Source organism: Bos mutus, chromosome 29 (assembly GCF_027580195.1).
Source record: "Bos mutus isolate GX-2022 chromosome 29, NWIPB_WYAK_1.1, whole genome shotgun sequence".
NCBI lineage: Eukaryota > Metazoa > Chordata > Mammalia > Artiodactyla > Bovidae > Bos > Bos mutus.
In genome coordinates, this window is record NC_091645.1 from 19614137 (window position 1) to 19641423 (window position 27287).

Here is a 27287-nt window from a genome sequence, read left to right on the forward strand (position 1 = left end):
GTCCACTTTCAGCCAACTTTCAAGAATGGCCCCCGTCTACGTATGACAGCCTCATTTTCTAATCTTTCCTGACTCACTCTGTCCTCTTCAGTCAACGCAATCCCCTCACTGGTGTTGCACATGGATTATGCAGAAGTCATTTCTACTTTTATGTTTTTGCTAATTATCTTTTCCAAACATGGGAGAGTCTGCAAAGCTAATAACTTTCAGTGACACTTGGTCTGCTTTAATTAGCTATTCCTATTGAAAATATGGCTTATAATTCTCCACTAACTCAGTGAACCACAAATGCTTATGTGTTTTAAAAGGTGGATGATTTCAAACCAGTAAAAATAGGTTAAAATTATGTACTTTTGAAAATATGCTCAGACCTATATTTTACATGCGATCTTTTTAATATTGGACTCTGGAGTGAATTTCATGTTCAAGAAATAAAGATTTCATTGAAATACGAAAAGAGTCAAGATGAGATGCTCGATTTGGTATTTTTAACATGTCATTGCCTCAATGATATGAGGTTTCTGGATCAAGAGGCAAAGACAGTGGAGAAGATACAAGACGGTAAGCAGAGGGTACATAGTGTGGTGCCTGCCAGCTTCTTAAACAGCTTTCTGCTTTGGAAGCAAACTAATAAATTTAGGCAAACTAACTTGAAAGGGTGTGACTGTAGGTAAGATACAGCAGAGCAAATTCCAATTTAATACAACTCTCAGCAGCTTGCTTAAGCATTTTGAGCAACAATTTCCCATTTATTGAATGGGGACAATAATAACTACTCTGTAATTGTATTGAAACAAAAAATGTATGTATATATATAAAACCAGCAGAGCCTCTAATAAATGTATAACAAATAACAAAGGCTAGCTCTTTTTTACCTTATAATACCTTGGTTTTTTTTATGTGTTTGTTAGACAAGCAATTTTAAGTCATAAGGTTTTTTTTTTTTTTTTTTTTTAATTCTAGGTATAAATCTAGCTCATACTTCACTTCCTTTAAAAAATAAAGTAAGAGTAATAAAAATGTTCTAATTCTATTATGCTATTAATAAAATTACCCCATTCCTTACCAACCCAATTATCACCAGGATCAAGTTGTGATACTATTAAAAATGGCCCACTATGTCAAAGCTGTCGGATCTGTATACTGATGGGAAGATTTATCTTATAAGATGGGCTCCATCTTATAAGATAATAGAGGAACATACTCCAGATCCTTAATAGCTAAATTGAGATCTGCATATAGGCATGGTCACTATTAGCATCACCCATCATGAGGGAACATACTAGAAATACAGAATCTCAAGTGCCACCCTATATATATATAGTGATTTGAGCAAGATTCTCATATATTAAAATGTAAATAAGGTTATAAAGAGATGAATGCATTTAAAATAAACTTATTCATGTGAAGTTGCTGAATGAATTTTGGTGATGGAAAAAAAGAACTGAGAAAATGAAAGAACGCAGCCTTACCTTTGTTTCTGACCTATTTCCAGAAGCTTCTGAACATCAGTTTTAGCAGATATCTCATCGTTTTTCAAATTCTGATAAGAAAATTGGGAAAAGGAAGTCTTATTCAGGTGATAGATTGAAGCTGACTCTACTGTTGTGTTTATGGCGCAAGGTGTGCCCTGAAATAAGAATGTGCAAATGAGGCTACGATGGCCCCTTGGCTCTCAGGACGCGCAGTTTATGACACCAACTAGGGAAGGTGCTACAGTGAGTGAAAGGGAATGAACTGAGTTTCAGTCTTTAGAGGTTCAGTGAAAGAGAAAGAACTCTCCAAATATTTAGGTGTCTTTTTAAATGAATATGCCTGTATTTTTGCTTAGTTACTCAGTTGTGTCCGACTCTTTGCAACACCATGGACTGTAGCCCATCAGACTCTTTGTTCATGGGATTCTCTAGGCAAGAATACTGGAGTGGGTTGCCATTCCCTTCTGCAGGGGATCTTCCTGACCCAGGGATTGAATTCCAATCTCCTGCATTGCAGGTGGATTCTTTGCCATCTGAGCCACCAGGGTAGCTCCATAATGGAATATAAAATATATTATCTGTTCTTCATTAGAAGTTTTACCATGTTCTCTGCAGGCATGTGAAACTTGTTTTGGCATAGTTTCTACAAACAAAAGGAGACATAAAAGACTTCTCTAAATAAGCTAAGTAATAATACATTCAAAATCAAAGCAGTCAAATGGCATGTACCTATTTGGTTGTGTCTATTATTTATAAGTAATGCATTAGAATACATGTAAAAAAAACTAGGACCAGTTCAAATTGTAATGGTACTGTATAGATAGTGGATTAAGGAAAAAAAATACCACCTCACTCATTAGTCTTTATTTACTCTGGCAAATTTAGCATTGATAGACTGTGAATCAAAACAGAGAACTGCACTGAGCTTTTCTAATTAAGTAAGCTGTCTTGTTAAGCCTTCCCTAAGAACTTTCTTATTTATACCCAATAAACTATTTAACATGGTAACAGATCCTTCTTGATGTTAAAAGTTGAAATAGAGACAATAATATTGTTTGTAGGAAGAGCAGCTATGACAAGTAAAACATAAACAAGACTGGCAAATGTTTTGTTTACTTAATATTTATTTAACATCAAAGGCATGGTGTCTGCCTTCACCAATTTTTCATCCTAAAGCTACGAACAATTTTCATACAGTAAGTTAAGTGTTCTGATAGGCATGTGGTAGAGTGAACTTCACAAAAGAAGAATCTTTCCTAAAATGATTGAGGTCAGTATTAGGAAATAGCCAATAAAAGATGCTGTGTTTATTTGCAAAGAGTGCATGTATTCCAGCTAAGTGCTTCAGCAATGTCCAACTCTTTGTGAACCCATAGACTGCAGTCTGCCAGGCTCCTCTGTCCATGGAATTCTCCATGCAAGAATGCTAGAGTGAGTTGCCATTTCCTTCTGCAGGAGATCTTTCCAATTCAGGGATCGAATTGGAAATTGATCTCATGTCTCTTACATCTCCTGCGCTGGCAGGTGGTTTCTTTACCACTAGCACCACCTGGGAAGCCCTTGGGAAGAATAGCTTGATGAAGAAAACAGGATAGAGGAGGGTTGAGGGGAAATCACTAACCATCTAATTTACATTTCAAAGTGCATCATGGCCATATGACCTGGGGCAGGTCACAAAATCTGCCTTTTAACTTCCTTGTGTGATAAATTGTGGGATTATTTCCAGAAAAACATCTACTTCTGCTTTATTGACTATGCCAAAGCCTTTGACTGTGAATCACAACAAACTGTGGAAAATTCTGAAAGAGGTGGGAATACCAGACCACCTGACCTGCCTCCTGAGAAATCTGTATTCAAGTCAAGAAGCAACAGTTAGAACTGGACATGGAACAACAGACTGGTTCAAAATCAGGAAAGGAGTACATCAAGGCTGTATATCGTCACCCTGTTTATGTAACTTACATGCAGAGTACATCATGAGAAATGCTGGGCTGGATGAAACACAAGCTGGAATCAAGATTGCCAGGAGAAATATCAATAACCTCAGCTATGTAGATGACACCACCCTTATGGCAGAAAGTGAAGAGGAACTGAAGAGCTTCTTGATGAAAGTAGAAGAAGAGAGTGAAAAAGTTGGCTTAAAGCTCGGCATTCAGAAAACTTAAGATCATGGCACCTGGTCCAATCACTTCATAGTAAATAGATGGGGAAACAGTGGAAACAGTAACAGACTTCATTTTTCTGGGCTCCCAAATCACTGCAGATGGTAACTGCAGGCATGAAATTAAAAGATGCTTGCTCCTTGGAAGGAAGGTTATGACCAACCTAGACAGCATATTAAAAAGCAGAGACGTTACTTTGCCAACAAAGGTCTGTGTAGTCAAGGCTACGTTTTTTCCCGTGGTCATGTATGGATGTGAGAGTTGAACTATAAAGAAAGCTGAGTGCCAAAGAATTGATGCTTTTGAACTGTGGTGTTGGAGAAGACTCTTGAGAGTCCCTTGGACTGCAAGGAGAGCAAACCAGTCAATCTTCAAGGAAAACAGTCCTGAATATTCACTGGAAAGACTGATGTTGAAGCTGAAACTCCAATACTTTGGCCACCTGATGCGAAGAGCCAACTCATTGGAAAAGACTCTGATGCTGGGACAGATTGAGTGCAGGATGAGAAGGAGAAAACAGAGGATGAGATGGTTGGATGGCATCACCAACCCAATGGACAAGAGTTTGAGTAAACTCCAGGAGTGGGTGATGGACATGAAGGCCTGGTGTGCTTCAGTTCACGGGGTCACAAAAAGTCGGACGCCACTTACAGATTGAACTGAACTAACATTTAGATAAACTGTGGGATTTCAAATTTAGGGCTTCCCGGATAACTCAAATGGTAAAAAATCTGCCTGCAATTAAGGGAGACCCAGGTTTGATCCCTGAGTTGGGAAGGTTTCCTGGAGAAGGAAATGGCAACACACTCAAGCATTCTTGTCTGGAGAATTCCATAGACAGAGGAGCCTGGTGGGCTACAGTCCATGGAGTTGCAGAGAGTTGGACACGGCTGAACAACTATTACACACAAAATTTAGAAAAGCCACAGAGGACAGTGGAGGATAGTGGGGCCTGGCAAGCTGTAGTCCATGCGGTTTAAAGAGTCAGACACAACTTAATGACTGAACAACAACAATAGACAGTTATTGGAAAACTCAAAGGGGATAATAGATGTGTGAATTAACTTTGCATAAATATGTTTATTCCTTTGGCTATCTGCTATACTCTGGCATTGTAAAGGAAACCAGAATTAAAAAGTCACCACCTTTTCTTCAAGAAATTGAAAAAGTACAACATATGAGATATAGAAATATAAAGGCAAAAAGAGTAGGTAGACAGATGGGGCTCTGCAAAGTGTATGCAATTAAAGAGCAGGACAGCACTTAATAAATTATTATTTCCCCAGCAATAGCAGAGAAGTGAGATGCACATCTTGGAAAATAATTTTGATGACTTTGAGGATACTAAAGATTGATATGCTACTGCTGCTAAGTCGCTTCAGTCATGTCCGACTCTGTGCTACCCCATAGATGGCAGCCCACCAGGCTCCCCCGTCCCTGGGATTCTCCAGGCAAGAACACTGGAGTGGGTTGCCATTTCCTTCTCCAATGCATGAAAGTGAAAAGTGAAAGGGAAGTCGCTTGGTCGTGTCCGACTCTTAGCGACCCCATGGACTGCAGCCTTCCAGGCTCCTCCATCCAATGGATTTTCCAGGCAAGAGTACTGGAGTGGGGTGCCGTTGCCTTCTCCGAAAGATTGATATATCTAATAATTAGTCAATACAATGTTTATTGACTGATGAGTATTACTAAGCCATTCAGGTGTTATGGTTACAGAGATGAACAAGACTTACAAAGATCATATCTTTATGAAGCCCTATTGGAAAATAAAATATGTACAATTAGCAATATTTACTCACTTATTAGATGTATGCCTTTGGGAAATTTCTTTGACCTATTTGAATATTGTTTCCTCATTTCAAAATTATAAAAAAGTTATCATAATTTTGTGAAGATATTGTTAAGGAGATTTAGCAAGAAAAAATTTAAAAATTCACCTTGTACAATGACTGGAACAAAATAAAAAAAAATAAAATTGTCAAGTACATTTAGGGATTGACTTGTTACTCTTTTAAAAAGGTAACTGTGTACAAAATGATACATTTCTTTCAAATAATTTCCTAGGCTGTAATTAGATGATGCTGTGAAAGTGCTGCACTCAATATACCAGCAAATTTGGAAAATGCAGCAGTGGCCACAGGACTGGAAAAGGTCAGTTTTCCTTCCAATCCCAAAGAAAGGCAATGCCAAAGAATGCTCAAACTATCGCACGATTGCACTCATCTCACATGCTAGTAAAGTAATGGTCAAAATTCTCCAAGCCAGGCTTCAGCAATACGTGAACGGTGAACTTCCTGATGTTCAAGCTGGTTTTACAAAAGGCAGAGGAACCAGAGATCAAATTGCCAACATCCGCTGGATCATCGAAAAAGCAAGAGAGTTCCAGAAAAACATCTATTTCTGCTTTATTGACTATGCCAAAGCCTTTGACTGTGTGGATCACAATAAACTGTGGAAAATTCTTCAGGAGATGGGAATATCAGACCACCTGACCTGCCTCTTGAGAAATCTGTATGCAGGTCAGGAAGCAACAGTTAGAACTGGACATGGAACAACAGACTGGTTCCAAATAGGAAAAGGAGTATGTCAAGGCTGTGTATTATCACCCTGCTTATTTAACTTATATGCAGAGTACATCATGAGAAATGCTGGGCTGGAAGAAACACAAGCTGGAATCAAGATTGCCAGGAGAAATATCAATAGCCTCAGATATGCAGATGACACCACCCTTATGGCAGAAAGTGAAGAGGAACTAAAAAGCCTCTTGATGAAAGTGAAAGTGGAGAGTGAAAAAGTTGGCTTAAAGCTCAACATTCAGAAAATGAAGATCATGGCATCCCGTCCCATCACTTCATGGGAAATAGATGGGGAAACAGTGGAAACAGTGTCAGACTTTATTTTTCTGAGCTCCAAAATTACTGCAGATGGTGACTGCAGCCATGAAATTAAAAGACGCTTACTCCTTGGAAGGAAAGTTATGACCAACCTAGATAGCATATTCAAAAGCAGAGACATTACTTTGCCAACAAAGGTCCATCTAGTCAAGGCTAAGGTTTTTCCTGTGGTTATGTATGGATGTGACAGTTGGACTGTGAAGAAGGCTGAGCGCCAAAGAATTGATGCTTTTGAACTGTGGTGTTGGAGAAGACTCTTGAGAGTCCCTTGGACTGCAAGGAGATCCAACCAGTCCATTCTGAAGGAGATCAGCCCTGGGATTTCTTTGGAGGAAATGGTGCTGAAGCTGGAACTCCAGTACTTTGGCCACCTCACGGGAAGAGTTGCCTCATTAGAAAAGACTCTGATGCTGGAAGAGATTGGGGGCAGGAGGAGAAGGGGACGATAGAGGATGAGATGGCTGGATAGCATCACTGACTCAATGGACGTGAGTCTGAGTGAACTCCGGGAGTTGGTGATGGACAGGGAGGCCTGGCGTGCTGCAATTCATGGGATTGCGAAGAGTCGGACACGACAAAGTAACTGAACTGAACTGAACAGGCTACAGGTCCAGAGAGACTGAGAACCCTGCAAATATTGTAAAGATGACCGCTTATGGCATTTCTTTCACTACATGCTTAGAAAATTCTCAGTGCCAGATGTTCTATTCTCTAAGAAGGTGCAAGTGTCAAATATCCTTTGTTGTCTCGTACAATTTTTGAATTTCCACTTAATGAAAAGGTACAGTTCTGGCATCGGCTTCCTATGGCAATCAATACACAGTCATTTTTATCCTCTACGTGCATCCCTGATGCTCCGTGTATACTTCCACCGTGGAACTGTCGTTCCTGCACTGTCACCAGCACGCTACCTGTCACTGTGTCCTCTTGGAGTCTAAGTGATTTTTATATTTTCATGTTCTCAAGATGTAATACAGCTTCTGGAATGTGAGCTTGGGTGTTGGCTTCAAAATAGCAGACCTATCTCCCAGCTGTCCTCGTGCTCTTAGTTTCCGAGCCCTTTTCTAACTCTGTTTTCTTACCTATAAAATGAGACTAATAATAATCATGCATAATTATCATGTGAAAATTAATTTAAAAAAATGAAGAAAGAGTACCTAACACAAGAGACCACATTCAATACACTGCAACCGCAGTGATTACTGACACCATCGTCGCTGTCACAGGACTAGAAAGCTAAGAACAATGGTGATTATGCAAGGTTCAGAAACGTGCTTCTGGGAAATAACTAACAGACCAGCTTTGAGTCAGACTGGTTGTATTTAAATTCTGGCTTCCCTTGTGACTTTCAAGTATGATTCCTCATGTATAACAAGAAAAATCACATTTATGATGCCTATTCTCATTGGTATATTATGAGAATTAAATGCTATAACACATGCAAAGCTTTTGGGGTACACTGTATATTCAATGACTACAATGTTAAAGGAAAATACTAAAATATATTCTCAGATATTTCAGAAACTTTTCAAGTATAGGTATTGTGATTCACTGAATGTTAATCCATTTTCACAGATGACACTTTCCTTTGTGAGGATTTACCCACTGTAGTAATGAGGTTTATCAAAGAATTTTCAGAACTATCTTTTGTGGAATTTAAAGTTCTCTCCTAGAGATCATTTATATATTCATTTAAGTCTTGGCCATAATTGCTTTTCATCATTTTGTAATATAAAACACACAGGGGTCAAGTTGATCTTAGAAGCTGTGAGAAACTGAGGGCTTTGCCAAGAACCCAAATTTCTCATTCCTGGATGCTTAGACTGCATTTCAAATGACATTTCTTTTCAAAGCTCATATAATAATAAATAATAACTCCCATGGTCAAGCCCAGGAATATATTCAAACTGGTAAAAAAAAAATTGTGGAAGTCTTCATGTATCAATCCACTGAGACAAACTAGGTGATTCCCTATACTTGGCTGCTGAGAAAATTAGTTTTCATCTCACCTGAAGGTTGGTTTTAATTCCATCAAGTTCTCTTGATGTCTTTGTCAGCTGACGGAGGATGGTGCTTCGCTCCTTAAAGACTCGTTTCAGCTGCTTTTCTAGCTCTTCATAGTCCTGTCTAACACAGAAAGAAAAGGCATGAGGGCCTCCCAAATTCTTCACTTGGCTCTACCCACTTTGGCCATGATCACAAACCCTTGCATTTTAAGCAAAGTCTAGATGAATTGAAACCTAATTATTAGGATATTTTATTTTTATTAGTTCATCTAAAAAGGAATTTAAAAAAAAGCAGCTTAAAAACAAGATTTTATTTTGCATTGATAACTAGCCAGGCTAGTTTCCAGAATAACACTGCACATCTTTTGCATCTATAACATAGTATGTCAGATACCACTTGTAAATACAGATATTTTCCATGACATCACCACACTTTTTTCTCAGGTCCTTCAAGCTTTACAGCAAGGCATTTGATTGGAACCAATGTAGCTCAGATATTTAGATAGATTCTGACACTGGGGGACAAACTTGGGTAGAACCAGGACAGAACGGAGGGTTTTCTTCACCCTTGGTTTGTAGGAAATGAAGTCCACTGAAAAGGCACCCCTTTTCAAATTTCTACTACTACTAAAGAAGTATTGGACAAAGCAAAATGCCTCTAAAAATCAGTCAGTCACTATAGTAATTACAGTGAAGTTTGAACAGACTTGTTAACTATTATCATGAAGGAAAGACTTATCTATCATACATACATACATATGTAATTTTTTCCCTATTTTTCTCATATGGACTTTGCAAGATAACAAGGTAGGTACTTGGTTCTAATTTTGCCAATATAAAAGACGGAGCTCAGAAAAATTCACTATGCTAAGATCTTACGCAAGGAATGAATGAACAAGTATTTGTGTGTGTATCTGTATATGTCATAGCAAGTGTGTATGTGCATGGAAAAAATGTACACAAGGAAATAGTTGTCAGTGAAGCCTAGGAACTATACCTGATAGGGAAAAGTTAAAAATGATTAACTGGCACACACAGGCGGTTAGAGATTAGAGTCATGAATCCAAGGAAGACTTCCTGGTAAAAGTGATACAAGATATACGCAGTTTGATCTAGATGTCTATCAACAGATGAATGGATAAAGAAGTTGTGATACATCTATACAATGGAATAATACTCAGCCACAAAAAGGAATGCATTTGAGTCTGTTCTAATAAAGTGCATGAACCTAGAGCCTATTATACAGAGTAACATAAGTCAGAAAGATAAATATAAATATTGTATACTAACACACATATCTATATATAACACACATATATAACACACTTTTCACTTTCATGCAGTAGAGAAGGAAATGGCAACCCACTCCAGTGTTCTTGCCTGGAGAATCCCAGGGACAGGGGAGCCTGGTGGGCTGCCGTCTATGGGGTCACACAGAGTCGGACACAACTGAAGCGACTTAGCAGCAGCAGCAACATACATATATGAAATCTAGAAAGATGATACTGATGAATTTATTTGCATGGTAGCAATGTAGAAAAAGACATAGAGCACAGACCTATGGACGCAGAGGGAGGAGAGAAGGGAGAGGCTGAGGTGTAAGGAAGAAGTGAAGTGAAGTCACTCAGTTGTGTCCGACTCTTTGCGACCCCATGGACTGTAGCCTACCAGGCTCCTCAGTCCATGGGATTTTCCAGGCAAGAGTACTGAAGTGGGTTGCCATTTCCTTCTCCAGGGGATCTTCCCGACCCAGGGATCGAACCCGGGTCTCCTGCATTGTAGGCAGACGCTTTACCGTCTGAGCTACCTGGAGAGAGTAACAAACTTACGATATGTAAGTTATCTATATGTAAAATAAATACCAATGGGAATTTGCTATAAGACTCAGGGAACTCAAACAGGGGCTCTGTAACAATCTAGAGGGGTGGGATAGGGAGGGAGATGGGAGGGAGGGGACGTGGTGCACCTATGGCTGATTCTAGCTGCTGTTTGATAGAAAACAACAACAATCTGTAAAGCAATTATTCTTCAATTAAAAAATAACTTAAAATGAGCTTTGAAAGATAAGTAGAATTTAGCTATAGGGAAAGGAAATGCATGTATAAATACTAATAAAAATGAAAATACGTGTATAAATGTCAGAAGGTTTGGAGGAGGAAATAGTGGGTAATAAATCTGCTTCTGAAATGAGGATGTGAAGAATATGAGCAAAAGAATGCAAGTCTCTTAACATCATTAGGAGGATGAGCATTGTTTTGAAAACAAGGAGAAGCAACTGGAGAGTTTTAAGCAGGGACTGACCTGTCAGCTTTATGTTTTGGAAAGACTTCTCTGGCTACAAACTGGGAAATGCACTGGAGGAAGGAAAGATGTGGAGAAAAGTAGGCAGTGGAGGAAGTTACCATTGCAATAATCCAGGGAAAAGACTGTGTTCGCCTAATTTAGATTCAAAGCACTAGAGGCAGAGAAGCTTGGATTGATTTCAGCAAAACATACAAAATTGAATCTATGATATATAATTAAAATTTTTGTATTCTGTGTGTATGTTACAAGGAAAGAGTGGGAAGGAGCTAGTCATTGATGTTGCCAAGCCCCTGGTTTAGGCAACAGTTAAATGCAGCCCTTCACTGAAAGAGAGTCCACTGTATAAACAGGTTTTTAGTGAAAATGGGGTTGACGCGTTCTGTATTCAACTTATAGGAAAATGGATCAAATTCTCTCTTTAGTTTCTTTGTCTGTAAAAGGCAGTGCTACATGACTGCATGAGATTGTTATATGTTACATGGAGCAACTTATATAAATCTTTGAACACGTAGGAGGTAATTCATTTTTTAAAAATATAAAATTTTTATGACTGAGGAATTTGATGAATTTACCATCTTTCTGCAGAATTATAAAGGAAATGGGTCTACCAGTGAGCTTAGTCATGACTAACAAATGAATGCCATCTACAATAGTTTCTATTACAATTCTTTGCCTTTTCTCATTTTTTTTAAACACACGTTTCTAGCACTCTTCACTTTCTTCTTATTCAAAGGAAATTGGAATGCTCCACTGTAAGAACCTCAATATTTCTCCCTGGCTTTGAGATTTTCACTGATGAATCAGCCAGTAATAAGACAGCTATTAATGTCCCAGGTTTCCATTCAATCTCATTAGCAAAGTCAAATAATGAATAGCGAGGCACACAGTCATCTACATCTAATTATACAACTTTACTTCATGACCTGATTTATCTTCCTGAATATCTGTGACAATAGACACATCTCCAAAATTATTTTAAGTGACCATAGTCAATCACAGTGTTATATTCCAAATATTGACAGTGTATTATATGCAAGATGGTCTTCTGTGTGTTCACTTTGCTAACCTTCAGAACTCTATAAGAAAAGCATTAATATTAATAAGTTCTAGTACTAATTCTATTTTACAGTTGAAGAAACTGAGTCACAGGAATAATAACTTCCAGTAACATATTAAGGAAGTGTATCAGTCTCCAGTATCCAATGTATTTGCCACCGCACTGGAGGAACACACTGATTGCCTAGAATTCTGCTATAATTAAAAGTTCACTGTGCCCATCACAGATCTCATTCTGTGCTATTTCTGCCATCACTGTTGCATATATAAGTTTTCAGTATTTGGATTTATTTGCCATTAAATAAAATTATAAATAGCATTCCTTTATTATTACTTTTAATCATCTTTTGGTTGGCGTATAATTGCTTTACAATGGTCTGTAATCAGCTTTGTGTACACATATATCTTCTCCCTCTTGGACCTCCCTCCCACCTGCTCCCCCATCCCAGACCTCTAGGTCATCACAGAGCATGAAGCTCAATTCCCTGTGCTATACAGCAGCTTTCCACTAGCTGTCTATTTTACACATATGTGCTAAGTCGCTTCAGTCATGTTCGACTCTACATGACCCTATGGACTGTAGGCCACTAGGTTCCTTGGTATACGGTGATTCTCCAGGCAAGAATACTGGATTGGGTTACCATGCCCTTCTCCTGGGGATCTTCGAAACCCAGGAATCAAACCCGAGTCTCCTGCATCTCCTGCACTGCAGGCAGATTCTTTACAGCTGAGCCACTGGGGAAGCCCATCTATTTGACACAGATTTTATATATATATATATGTCAATCTTAATCTCCCAATTCATACCACCTTCCTCTTCCCTCCCTGTGTCTGAGTCTCTACTGCATGCATGCTTGTGTTCTCAGTCACTTCAGTCATGTCTGACTCTCTGTGACCCTGTGGACTGCAGCCCACCGCCAGGCTCCTCTGTCCATGGGGATTCCATTCCTGCTCTCCAAATAGTTCTATTTGTGCCATTTTCTTAGATTCCACATATATACGTTAATATATGATATTTGTTTTTCTTTTTCTGAATTACTTCACTCTGTTTGATGGAATCTCAGTCAATCCATATCACTCAAATGACCCAATTTCATTTCTTTTATGGCTGAGTAATATTCCACTGTACATATGTACCACATCTTCTTTATCCATTCATCTGCCAATGGGCATTTAGATTGCTTCCATGTCCTGGCTATTGTAAATAGTGCTGCAATGAATACTGGGCTCCATGTGTCTTTTTGAACTATGGTTTAATTCCATTCTCATATTTGGCCTTCAAGTAACTTCATGAGAAAAAGAGAACCAATTTTAATTCCTTTATTTTCTGGCAAATATAATAAGAACCATGAGGATACCATTTATCAGAAAAATAAAGCCAGAAGTGTTAATAATACAACTCTAGATTCAATCTTTCAAAGACATTATAAAAGACAAAACCAGTTACTCTGTAGAAGTAAATTACCTTGACAGAAGCATTTGTTACAATCTTATCAGATTTTCTAACATCTACAAATGAGTGTATGTTTATCTTTCAATACATGTTTTTTCCCAAGACAAAATGCAAAAAATACAATGTTCATGCAGTCATGTTTTGCAACTGACTTGTCTTGGAGCTCTTTCCATGTCTACACATATTAAAATCTGTTATTCCCATACAGTAATATATTTTGCTGCTGCTGCTAAGTCGCTTCAGTCGTGTCTGACTCTGTGCGACCCCATAGACCGCAGCCCATCAGGCTCCCCCATCGCTGGGATTCTCCAGGCAAGAACACTGGAGTGGGTTGCCATTTCCTTCTCCAATGCATGGAAGTGAAAAGTGGAAGTGAAGTCGAGCAGTCGTGTATGACTCTTCACTACTTCATGGACTGCAGCCTACCAGGGTCCTCCGTCCATGGTATTTTCCAGGCAAAAGTACTGGAGTGGGGTGCCATTGCCTTCTCCAGTAATATATTTTACCACTGGACATTTAAAGTGTTTTCAATTTTTCTTTCTTGAAAAGTAATGAAGTCCATATACATGGGTAAAATTATTTTTCCTAAAATATATGTTTCCATAAGTTGAAATATTTCACTTCAAAGTTGACATGTTAACTTTGATAGGTGCTAGTAAATTGCCTTCCTGTAAACTAGGCTTTGTTTCCTCATTATTATTTTGTGTTGTCACAATTTAAATTTTTGCAGTTCTGACAGTTCTTCAGGAAGTGGCATCAGCAGACTCAGCCTATTTTAGCATGCTCTGAGGATAAGGAAATGGCAACCCACTCCAGTGATCTTGCCTGGAGAATCCCAGGGATGGGGGAGCCTGGTGGGCTGCCATCTATGGGGTCGCACAGAATCAGACACGACTGAAATGACTTAGCAGCAACTTAGCAGTAGCAAACTAGGCTTTGGCTTCCAGACAGCTCAGGTGTTAAGAATCCACCTGCCAATGATCTCTGGGTCAGGAAGACCCCTGGAATAGGAAATGGCAACCCACTCAGTCCATGGAAATCCCATGGACTGAGAAGCCTGGCTGGGATCCAGTGCATGGGGGTCACAAAGAGTTGGACATGACTTAGTGACTAAACAATAAGGACAAAACTAGGCTAGTCTGCACTTCTCTTATCAGTGTATTCTGATAGTCTTCTCAACATGTTCACCTGAAATGGAAATTGCCCTTCCTTTATATATTTGTTGATATTATGAGTGAACATTGATATCATCTTTCTGATATGATTTCCAATCACTTCCTCCCTGTTGGCTCAGATGGTAAAGTGTCTGCCTACAATGTGGGAGATCTGGGTTCAATCCTTGGGTCCGGAAGATCCTCTGGAGAAGGAAATGGCAACGCACTCCAGTACTCTTGCCTGGAAAATCCCGTGGACAGACAACCCTGGTAGTCTACAATCCATGGGGTCTCAAAGAGTCAGACATGACTAAGAGACTAAACTTTCACTTTTTCACTTCCAGCCTTATATGATTATATTGGGTTGGCGAAAAAGTGCATTCAGGTTTTTCCCTAACATTATATGGAAAACCAGAACGAACTTTTTGGCCAGCCCAACATTTTCATTAATCAGTACTTTAATGAATACTTATATTTCTTCCTTTATAAGCTATCTGTTTAGGCCTTTTGAAAGTGTGAAAGTGAAAGTCGCTCAGTTGTGTCTGACTCTTTGCAACTCTTTGCAACTATACAGTCCATGAGACTCTTCCAGGCCAGAATACTGAAGTGGATAGCCATTCCTTACTCCAAGCGATCTTCCCAACCCTGGGTTAGAACCCAGGTCTCCTACATTGCAGGTGGATTCTTTACCAACTGAGCCACCAGGGAATATTTTGGGTTAGTGACTATATAAATTTTCTGGAGCTGCCGTAACAAGGTACCACAGGATGGGTGGCTCAGGCAACAGACATCTTGGTCTCACAATTCTAGACCCTAGAAATCCAAAACCAGGTTGTTGGTCAACTTCTTATGAGGGCTGTTGGGGGAGGATCTGTTCTAGGGCTCTCTCCATGGCTTGAGGATGGCTGTCTTCCTCTTATGATTCTTCACATTGTCTTCTGTGTGTGATTTCATGTCCAAATTTTCCCGTTTTAGAAGGACATCAGCCAATCTGACTCAGAGCCCACTCAAATGACCTCATTTTAACTTGATATGTTCTGTACATATCCATCTCTAGATGATGTTACATATGAGGGGTTAGGTACTTCCACATATGATTAACGGGTGAACACAATTCAACCCATTACAGTTATCTATTGATTTGCAGACTATCTGTGTACTGTTCAGTTTTCAGTTGTTATCATATGGAAAATATTTTTGAAATCTGTTACTGATATTTCATTATCCCTACAATTTTAAAATAACTATTTAAAATACATATTATTTAGAATATATTTGTATTTCTACACAAATAATCATATGTCTGCAAAAAAAAAATGATAGTTTCTCTTTTTGTTTTCAATTCTTTTTTTTGTTGTTTTCAATTCTTAAGTCTTTTACTAAGTTTTTTTATCTTACTTTGCTATCAGAATCAAGAACCTATTCTACAATGCTCAATGGAATTGGTGACATAAATATTATTTTCTTTTTCCAGATTGTAGAAATGCTATAGACATCCTCTTCTTATTCTATATTGTAAGGGAAAGACCTTTCATTATCACAAATACGGTATTTACTACAGGCTTTTTTAGTCACTTTTTTGTGTGTATGATTAGTAATATTTCTTCCCTAAATTAGTACAATGACATGTAAAAAATTGTATGGTTTGCAGTATCCATTTTGGGGAGGTGTCTACAGATTCAGTGCTTTAATATACTTTTAACTATTCAGATATCCTAACTGTCCCTGTGTAAACAGTAATAAAACACATTATTTTTAGGAATCTGTTCATTTTATTGTCATTAATTTAGTTCATGATTCTGGGGGTTAGCAATTTTGTCTGAGTGCCACTGGGCAGTTCTCTTCTTGACTGAGTTACTCTTGTTTCTTTGATGAGTTCTTGGGCAACTAAACAGCTCTGCCCTGTGACTGATATGATATCATTTGTCAGTGAAGACAACAGGCCCATCCATATGTTACTCTTCCTCTAGCCCAGCCCATATTTCAGTTGATTAGAGTTTTAAGAGAATTAACAGAAGTAAACGATATTTTTTTTCAGGTTTAATCTTGAAATTGCAAAATGCTACACCTGCCATAATGTACTGGTCACAAAGCAAGTCACACTTTCAGTCCAGATTCAAGAGGTAAAGAAATATACTTTCGATAGGAAAAGTTTAAAAGTCATACTGCAAATTAGCATGTATATAAGGAGAAAAATGATTATGGTCATATTTGCAAATGACCTGGTACGTAACCCCATTGCTGAGTTAAGTTCCTGTACTTTATTTCTCAGGGATTTGTCCTATGAGTACTTGCCACCTTGTGCATTGATGGTTTTCCAATGTAGTCAAAGGGATTTTTTGTCTTATTTTTTTTTAGTTTTTCCATTAGCTCCAAAATTGTTTGACAATGAACTTGTCTATTTTCACTAAAGATGAAAGTCTGGGGGCCATTATTTAACAAACTATTGTTTTTTTAACCTCTCAAGGGTAATTAATTGCTCAACTGAATCCCACTTCTTCACCAACTCTGAATATATGAACATTTTTATTTGCAACTACCCGATGGGACGACAGAGGATGGGATGACTAGATGGTATCACGGACTCGATGGACATGAGTTTGAGTGAACTCCAGGAAATGGTGACGGAGGGGAGGCCTGGCGTGCTGCAATTCATGGGGTCGCAAAGAGTCGGACACGACTAAGTGACTGAACTGACTGACTGACTGAATCTCACAGTCCTAGTTTAATTCTACATTATCTAAATTATTCATAGCATTATATTAGTTGATTTCTTATTTGCTTCTCCAAACCAATTAATGCACTGCTTTCAAATCAGACTTTCTAAACTTAAAGTTTTATTTGGATCAACTTATAGTTCAAAATACGGATGCTTCCCTAGGTTATATCAAGGTCAATGTCAAGGTTGCTTGTCTTCTGGCTTGAAATTATCTTCACAGTCCTTCAGTTTCCTTTGCTCAGATTTTCTTTGCTGATCTTTATCATCTTATGTGTCCTGTATTTTGCTAATTAACAACTAAAGAGAATTTCTTTAAAACATTTAAATGTGTTTTTCTTCATTTGCATTTATATGAATAAACTGAAATTAAAATAAATTCCCCTAGTAATCATATATTAAATTCCTCCTAAGAGCCAAGACTCTCAAAAAACCTCATACTCTAGACTTACCACTTTTGATTTTACAAATGAACATAACACAAATACAACCAAAATCCTCTATATACATCAAGCCAGTCTCTTCTCTTTCTCTATTTCTCTTCAGAGTCTTATAGTAACAGTATAATTTTAGATGTATGATTTATATATGTATGATTTATGTATATTTATGTATATGTCTCACCACAAAATTAAAATTTTTGATTGCACGAATACTGTCTTGTACTACTATTGCCTAGCATAATATTTTCTACTGACAATGTTAAATTGTACTTGAGCCCTGTGCTCCTGAAAACTATCAGTAGTTCAGATATTGACCCCAAACTTTTGTGTTCTAGGAAATATCTTACTGCCAAAACCAAGCCTTACCATATGACTTAAATAAGACTCACAGATGACTCCCTTGTTAACCTTTGACAAAGTCAAACATAGATCTGCCAAAGCCCTATCTTTGTCTCATAGATGATTAATAAACTGAAATATTGGCCCACACTGACCAATCTGTACAAAATGCCTGCTACTTCACCTGACCAAATTATTGCCAGGCTTTTCTCCAGCCCAAAGGCCTCTTGAAGGTTGTCTCATTTTGAATTTAAGAAAGTACTGGAAACTTAAGCAAGCATCGGGGTATGAAACATCAAACCACCTTTCCCTAGCTTATCAAATCCTTCTGAGAATCAGGTGATGGTGAGGAAACACTGTCTGATCATACAACCTGCTCACCCTGTTCCCCCAAGCCCACTTCCCCTTTTATTTAATCACTTCATGGCAAACAGAGGCGGAAAAAATGGAAACGGTGAAAGACTTTACTTTTTTAATTTTCCTGGGCTCCAAAATCACTGCGAATGGTGACTGCAGCCACGAAATTAAAAGATGATTGCTCCTTGGAAGAAAAGCTATGACAAACCTAGATACATTATTAAAAAGCAGAGGTATCACTTGGCTGACAAACATCCGTATAGTCAAAGCTATGGTTTTTCCAGTAGTCATGTATGGATGTGAGTTATGTGAACCATAAAGTGGGCTGAGCACCAAAGAATTGATGCTTTTGAACTGTAGTGTTGGAGAAGACTCTTGAGAGTTCCTTAGACAGCAAGGAGATCCAACCAGTCAATCCTAAAAGAAATCAACCCTGAATATTCATTGGAAGGACTGATGCTGAAGGTGAAGCTCCACTATTTTGGCCACCTGATTGAAAAGCTGTCTCATTGGAAGAGACCCTGATTTGGGGAAAGAAAGATTGAGGGCAGGAGAAGAAGCAATCACCAACTCAATGGACATGAGTTTGAGCATAGCTCAGGAGATAGTGAAGGACAGGGAAGTTTGGTGTGCTGTAGTCCATGGGGTTGCAAAGAGTCAGACATGACTTAGCAACTAAATGAAAACAATTATTTAACTTAATGTTTAAATTGTTCTGAATTGGGCCAGTGGAGACCTTTACAAACTGGCTCTCGTATCTTATGACTTGTTCTCATCATTTGAAAGTTTTCCTTACTCCTTCTGTTCCTTTGATGACCTACCATAACAAACATTCCTGAATGTTTATTTCAAATGCAAATACAATTAAATCAATGACATAAATGGAGTAGTCTTTTAATGTTTCAACATCATTTGAATTTTTTTTAGTTTTTATTTTAAATGAAAAAAAATAAAGCTATGTCAATGTTTTGAATACCTCCAGATTTAAACCTCATAAAATTCAAAGTTCTGAATTAGCATTATGAGATCTCAAGAAAATTTGCTTTTCCTCCAAAAAAGAACAAGAGCAACAATAAATGCCAAAATACAAACCTCCATTCAACCTGTCTGCAGCATTTCTGCTTATATATAAAGAAGCATTTATTAATGTTTTGGCAGCCAAAACTCTTTATTTTATTTATTCTTAAACTAATATCTAATATTTATTATGTACACGTCAGACATATGGTAGGTATTTCACACATATCATTAATTCTCATAATTGTTCTGAAATGTAGGTGATATTATATCCATTATACAAGCAAGAAAGAAGAGATTCAGAATAATATCTCCAAGGTCACACAGACAGTATATTATATAGGTGGTCTTCAACTCTAGATATATTTGATAACAAAATATTGCATTATGTAGTCTCATTATAATAAATGAACCCAGTAAATATTTTCTTGGTTCCTTCTACATGCAGAAAACGTTGGAAAAAATTATAAACATTAGCGATACATTATCCCCAATCCAATGGCTTGCAATATTAGGTGAAATAGAACACAATATGGAAATGAGTATAACATATGGAAAAATGTGATAGTCTTAAGTCATTGTTGGAAAAGGAAATGGGTTGTCATTTCCTTCTCCAGGGGATCTTCCCTAGCCAGGGATCAATTCTGTGTTTCCAACATTGGTAGGTAAATTCTTTACCACTGAGCGACCAAAGGAGTCCTTGGGACTAAGGCATTAGGAGAGATCAACTTCAGGTTAATCAATCATGGAAAATTTTAAGGAAGAAAGTATAATTTTGTTAGGGGTTGAATGACGCATAGGATTATTAAATGCAGTAGAGGGAAAAGATATCCTAAGCAGAGGGAGCAATATAAGGGACGACAATGCAAATGGGTAAGTGCTGAGTGCATGTAAATTGTAACTCAGCAAGTAATATAGTCTAAATTGCATACAGGGTACTTATTGGGCTATGGGGTAAAACCAGAAAAAGTTGGTAAGATTCAACTTATCAAAATTCTTAAATGCCATGCTCATGAGTTTTGTACGCTTTCTATAGGAAATTTACTGCTCTGTGAATCACCAAGGAAGGTCTATTTAGGAATACAGATAGTCAGATTTCCAACTCAAAAATATATCAAAAAAAGAAGTATTTAAATTATCCTTCCCCCAGTTGTCAGAGCTATTCCAAAATGTAGACTTTATTTATTCACAGGCAAGAAGACTGAATAAGAGTGACGTTAACTAGGCTTGGCCAGAATATTAAGCTGGCGACCACAGGGAATTGTATTCTGGGAAACGTTTGCAATGCTTTCCCTCAGAAAATTAAAGACAGCTAGACAGCTATAGAACTCCTGTGAATCTAGGCTCAAAGGCCACGGATTATTTTGCTAAGAAGCATCTGTGTTATCTGAGGCCATTCTTTTCCTATTCTTTGTATCAGTCTTAACATTCAATGTGACCACAAGGATATTTGCATAGTGATTTTCTTTCAAGGTCTGCCAATGCAAACTAAGAGAATAACCCAAAGTCCACTAGAGATCTGTGGCAGAATTCATTCTGGGTCCCTATGTAGAGAAGTCTAGAAAAGTATCTTTTAGGAAAGGAGGGACTCTCATATAAATATGGTCAAAAATGGAAGTATTGTAAGCCTTTTATCAAGATTTCTTGAAACTAAAATACTCAACTCTTCTCCTACTAATCTTACACCTGGGGATCTATTTATCTAGCCCTTAAGAGCATAAGGTGGAGGTGATGGAATTCCATTTTAGCTATTTCAAATCCTAAAAGATGATGCTGTAAAAGTGCTGCACTCAAAATGCCAGCAAATCTGGAAAACTCAACAGTGGATGCAGGACTGGAAAAAGTCAGCTTTCATTTCAACCCCAAAAGAAGGCAATGCCAAAGAATGTACAAACGACTGCACAACTGCACTCATCTCACATGCTAGCAAAGTTATGCTCAAAATTCTCTAAGCCAGGTTTCAATAGTACATGAAGTGTGAACTTCCAAATGTTCAAGGTAGATTTAGAAAAGGCAGAGGAACCAGAGATCAGATTGCCAACACCTGCTGGATCATGGAAAAAGCAAGAGAGTTCCAGAAAAACATCTACTTTGGCTTTGTTGACTATGACAAGACCTTTGACTGTTTGGGTCACAACAAACTGTGGGAAATTCTTCAAGAGATGGGAATAGCAGATCACCCGACCTGCTTCCTGAGAAATCTGTATGCAGGTCAAGAAGCAACAGTTAGAACTGGACATGGAACAACAGACTAGTTCCAAATCAGGAAAGGAGTATGTCAAGGCTTCATATTGTCACCCTGCTTATTTAACTTATATGCAAAGAACATCAAGCAAAATGCCAGGTTGGATGAAGCACAAGTTGGAGTCAAGATTGCCGGGATAAACATCAATAACATCAGATACACAGATGACACCATCCTTATGGCAGAAAGCGAAGAGAACTAAAGAGCTTCTTGATGAAAGTGAAAGAGGAGAGTGAAAAAGTTGGCTTAAAACTCAACATTCAGAAAACTAAGATCATGGCATCTAGTCCCATCACTCATGGCAAGTAGATGGGGAAACAGTGGAAACAGTGACAGACTTTTTTGGGGGGGCTCCAAAATCACTGCAGATGGTGATTGCAGCCATGAAATTAAAAGATGCTTGCTCCTTGGAAGAAAAGCTATGACCAACCTAGACAGCATATTAAAAAGCAGAGACATTAGTTTACCAACAAAGGTCCATTTAGTCAAAGCTATGGTGTTTACAGTAGTTATGTATGGATGTGAGAATTGGACTATAAGGAAAGCTGAGCACCAAAGAATTGATGCTTTTGAACTGTGGTATTGGAAAAGACTCTTGAGAGTCCCTTGGACTGCAAGGAGATCCAACCAGTCCATCCTAAAGGAAATCAGTCCTGAATATACATTGGAAGGACTGATGCTGAAGCTGAAACTCCAATACTTTGGCCACCTGATATGAAGAATCAACTCATTGGAAAAGACCCTAATGCTGGGAAAGATTGAAGACGAGAGGAGAAGGGGACAACAGAGATGAGATTGTTGGATGACATCACCAAAGCGATGGACATGAGTTTGAGTAGGCTCCGGGAGTTGGTGATGGACAGGGAAGCCTGGAGTGCTGTAGTCCACAGGGTCGCAAAAGAGTCGGACATGACTGAGTGCCTGAACTGAACTGAGAGTATAAATTTAAAGCAGCATTAATTGGGGACCTCCCCTGGTGTTCTAGTGGTTAAGAATCCACTTTCCTTTGCAGGGAACTCGGGATTTCAGGTTTGGTTCCTGGTCTGGGAACTAAGATCCCATATGCCACGGGGCAACTAAGCCCACACTCCACAACTAGAGAAAGCCTGTGCTCCACAATAGGGAACCTGCATGTTTCAATGAAGACCTGTTGCAGCCACAAAAAATAAATAAACAAAATTTAATTTAAAAGAAAATTAAAAAATAAAAAAGCAGCATTATTCACAGATAAATATCTGGAAATAAGAAAACTGAATAAACTATATATGTACACACACACACATGCACACGCACACACACGCACACACACACAGAGGCAAAGACTCTTGACCAAACTTCAGTTAGATTTCTCAAGCCCTCTTTTCTGCTAAGCTTCAAGTTTAGCATCCATCCTCATCAGATCTGCATCACCAAGATCTTACAAGAATGGATTCTGTAGCGAGAATCTTGCTAAATCAGCTTCGTCAGAACCCACTGCTCTCAGTATCTCATCATCTGATATCAAATCAAGTTCCTTATCCTCCACCAGTGCTCAGGTGATAGCTGACAACGTTGGCCTACTTTCAGCAAGAATCCTGTCAAGTTAGGTCAGCCAGAACTCTCCCTTACCCCTGATGCTTCTTCTAGGTAATTTTCCCTCTACTTATTCCTTTCCTGCTCCTTAGCCATAAATCCCTATTGTCTAGGTTGTATTGAGGACTGAGCGCTGTTCTATACTGAGATCTCTTTCCCCAAATGCAACAGTCGCTGAATAAAATTTTTCTCTCCTAACTGCTGTCCAGCATGGGTTTTCTTTGACAACATGATGTTATTTTAAGATGAAACGATATACCAGTTAAAGGTATACTGGATGACTTGGAAGGGCTTCCATGAAATATTTTTGAGTAATAAAAGAATGATTGCTGCTGCTGCTAAGTTGCTTCAGTCATGTCCGACTCTGTGTGACCCCATAGACGGCAGCCCACCAGGCTCCCCTGTCCCTGGGATTCTCCAGGCAAGAACACTGGAGTGGGTTGCCATTTCCTTCTCCAATGCATGAAAGTGAAAGGTGAAAGAGAAGTCGCTCAGTCGTGTCCAACTCTAGCGACCCCATGGACTGCAGCCTACTAGGCTCCTCCGTCCATGGGATTTTCTAGGCAAAAGAATGATTAGTATAATACATTTGTATGCTTATATATAACACTAACCATGATGAATAATGCCTGGTGAATGTACAAATATGTGTTTGTGTCTATGTGTGCAAGCATGAAAACATATTAGTTTAAGGTTAGACATTTGAAAAGGAATGAGTTAACAGAGGCAGAGGAGGGTTTCAGATAGAGGGAATTTAGGAGATCAAAGATAAGAAAACAGGAAAGATAAAAAAATAGACTGTGTTACCTTTATATAAAATTATGTGTATACACATATGTGTATAACAAACTCGAATTAAAGGTTTTAATTAAGAAATTTCAAAAATCAAAAATTGAGTTTTTCTAAATAAACAAACCAAAGAAGACATATGACTTTGATATCTCCATTCCCACACAACTGTTCCTCACAGCTAGGCAGGCCCTGTATGGATCTTTTGATATGTATTATTTTTTATGTTTTCTTAAAATAGATTTTCCTTATTAGAGGTAAACTGCTTTACAATGTTGTTTTGGTTTCTGCCATACAGCTATGATAGTTAGCCATAATTATATATATATATCCCCTCCCTCCTGAACCTTCTCAGAAAAGAAATACTTACTAGAGCAATACTTTGCAGATTTAAAATACTGGAGACACAAAAAAGGTATAAAAAGTAGAAAAGAGTCATTGTCATGATGCATGTTTTAGCATATTCATTAAATATGAAATTTGAAAATATAAAATTTGAGTTCCAAATTTTGTCATTTAACCAGCTAGTCAGACATCAAGAGAATCATTGTAACTTTGGGTCTCAGTTTCCAGATCTGACATAAATAGATTAAATTAATATCACAGGTTGAGGAAAACTTATGAAAATACTATCAGTTTTGTCATATAAGGACAAGGAGAAATTTAAAATGAGAGACTTATTCTTCTCTGTTGAAAATAAGGATAAAGACCTTCTTCCCTCTGAATATTTACTTTAGAAAATTCAAGTTATTTCTGTCTCTTTGAAATACATGTAAATTGTCACTAAAGGTAAATAATCCACTAGCCAGCTTTAAAACCCAACAATATCCTTCTCAATTGCCCTGGGAACTATTTCTTTGAAATAGAACCATTGAGAAAGATTGCATCCATATCTCCCAGCTTCTGGGAGAGAGTAGGAGTCAGACTTCAGCAGGTACTTCCTTTCAAGATATAAAACTACTTCCTATCACAGAGACGCACTGTTTATTTTTCTTTTGGATGAAGCCAATTAGCTAAAGCAGATGAATATCCCAACTACCAAAGACTTTAGGATGCACAATGTGTGACCAAGAGTACTACCAAGCCCTCTTAGTTGAGAACTAATTATTTTTCATATTGAGAAAATGAAATAGGTTGTATCTGCTCAGCTGTGTATGGATAAAAGGATGAGGGTCCTTTCTCTCTTTGCAAACTTTTAGCATTTTGTCTGTGATGCACATCACGTTCTGGTTTAGTGTTTATTCAATAATAAAAATAAGTTTTCTTTCTCTTCTATCTTTGTGGAGATGTTTTCTGGCTTGGGAAGACATCTAATTATATTTTCCCCAAAGTAGTCACTTAATCTCTCTAAAACAGGAGAGAGATAAGGAGACAGAGAATCCGATAGTGCTAATAATCACAACTGTCATTTGTTCAGCACATGCCTCGAAGGAAGTGTGAGATGGAAGGCATTGTCTCTCAGGATGTAAGCATTATGCCACACTGGATGTGATTTCTTAGAAGAATACACCTCCTCCCTCCCCAGTGACAACACAGTCCTAAATACAAGACATTGAGTGCGTCAGATGTTCCACCAAAGAAATCGCAATGTATTTCTACATTTCTATTGGGCTAATTGAGACAAGCATATGGAACATTCATGAAAATTTAAGGAAACTTGGCCTTACATCCTAATTTAGAATTTGAATTATCTTCACTGTGATAGGTTACAAGGAATGTTTCTTAAACTTTTGTGGGTTAGTTTGTCAGCCTCTTTGATACTGGTACAGAAATATGAAGACGCTCCTAGAAAAATTTCTACACACTTGCAAATTGACAACATTGTACATAAAGATTTCACAAGGCACCAGGAAATGAACACACTGACACCAATGCAGCCTTTTGTTCATAAGCCGTAGTTTCCTTACACAGGACTCCTACTCTCAAAGTACAGAGTCATTTAGGATCTTTAGTTACTTTGTTTTTGAACATCAAAACCGATATAAGGTGATTATTGGAATCAGTGGAAACTTAAGTGGAAGACCGGCAAAGAGTTTACAAAATATTTTCCTAATGGGAAGTTGAGAAAAAACAAGAAGTACTCATCTCTGCAGAGTTTAGAATTCTGTGATGGGCAAGAGAGTTTATTCAAGGAGAAAAGATATTGGTCCCATTTCACCCTAGACTGTTTAAATGGTCACACAGAGGAAAGTTTTCCCTTACTGATGCTCCCATTGTAATGAAAGTAGGTAATGACCATAGTGACAGAAGTTAGCAACTACAGTATCTAACTGCTGCTGCTAAGTCGCTTCAGTCGTGTCCGACTCTATGCGACCCCATAGACGCAGCCCACCAGGCTCCCCTGTCCCTGGGATTCTCCAGGCAAGAACACTGGAGTGGGTTGCCATTTCCTTCTCCAATGCATGAAAAGTGAAAGTAAAGTCGCTCAGTCATGTCTGACTCTTAGCGACCCCATGGACTGCAGCCTACCAGGCTCCTCCATCCATGGGATTTGCCAGGCAAGAGTACTGGAGTGGGGTGCCATTGCCTTCTCCGATCTAAATAGCCATATATATACATTTGCACACATCACTAGATGTTTAGGCATGGTTGGAACTCTAGCCTGTTCTTGAGAACAATGCAGCTCTTTTATTTGACCCTACCTCCTCTCAATAAATATTAGGACGACTACTTCATTCAAGCTAACTGAATACAATTACTGTGTTGTCTTTTTTTTTTTTTTTTTTTTACCAGTTTTGAGCTATGTCTGAAAATCAGAAACGTCTGAAACAAAGTTATTGCTTTTACTTTAATGGAATTCTTAGTCTGAAATGCATAGTTGCAATAATATGTGATACATTTATGCTAAATACATTCATTATGTTCAGTAGTAGTGAGAGGTTGGGTTGTATTCTTAACAGATAACTCAAGCAGTAGAAATCCTTTGTGATTAAGAAAATCCATACCAGAAAGGATGGCTACTTTAAAAGTAGTAGAAATTTTCAAAAGGGTTTTCTGTAACATTGGCATTGAAGGTGAGACTATTAATCACAGAGAAAAATAGCCCTGCCAATACTTGATCAATGTGTTAGGTTTTTATTAACTTCATGTATCTATACAGAAACTTCACTAGGCTTAGAGGAATCCATGGCTTTGTATTCTGTTTGATGCAAGAAATGAATCTTCTGCTTCGTGTCTCTGACTGATAGGAATTATATTGATTTTGCAAGCCTCGTATACTAAGTGGTTTCAGATCCTGCCATTCTGTAAGTTGTATCTAGTCAGGGAGAGACTCTAAAACGAGGAGAAAAAAAAGCTCTAAGGCC

General features: G+C 38.1%; 1 protein-coding gene across 2 annotated transcripts in view; it reads right to left on the reverse strand.

The window, feature by feature from the left end:
* The window catches only part of LUZP2 (leucine zipper protein 2), a 525872-nt gene that overhangs the window by 285141 nt on the left and 213444 nt on the right, over positions 1-27287 (reverse strand). Inside the window, exons 2-3 of one of the 2 annotated variants that reach the window (XM_070364996.1) lie at positions 8541-8654; positions 1473-1543 (exon numbers count right to left, since the gene is read on the reverse strand). Coding sequence is in view for 1 of the 2 variants with exons in the window: in XM_070364995.1 (XP_070221096.1) it covers positions 1473-1543; positions 8541-8658 (189 nt within the window). In the remaining variant the exon portion in view is untranslated. Of the gene's footprint in view, positions 1-1472; positions 1544-8540; positions 8659-27287 lie in introns of both variants that reach the window. The other variant, XM_070364995.1, reaches the window with a different exon arrangement.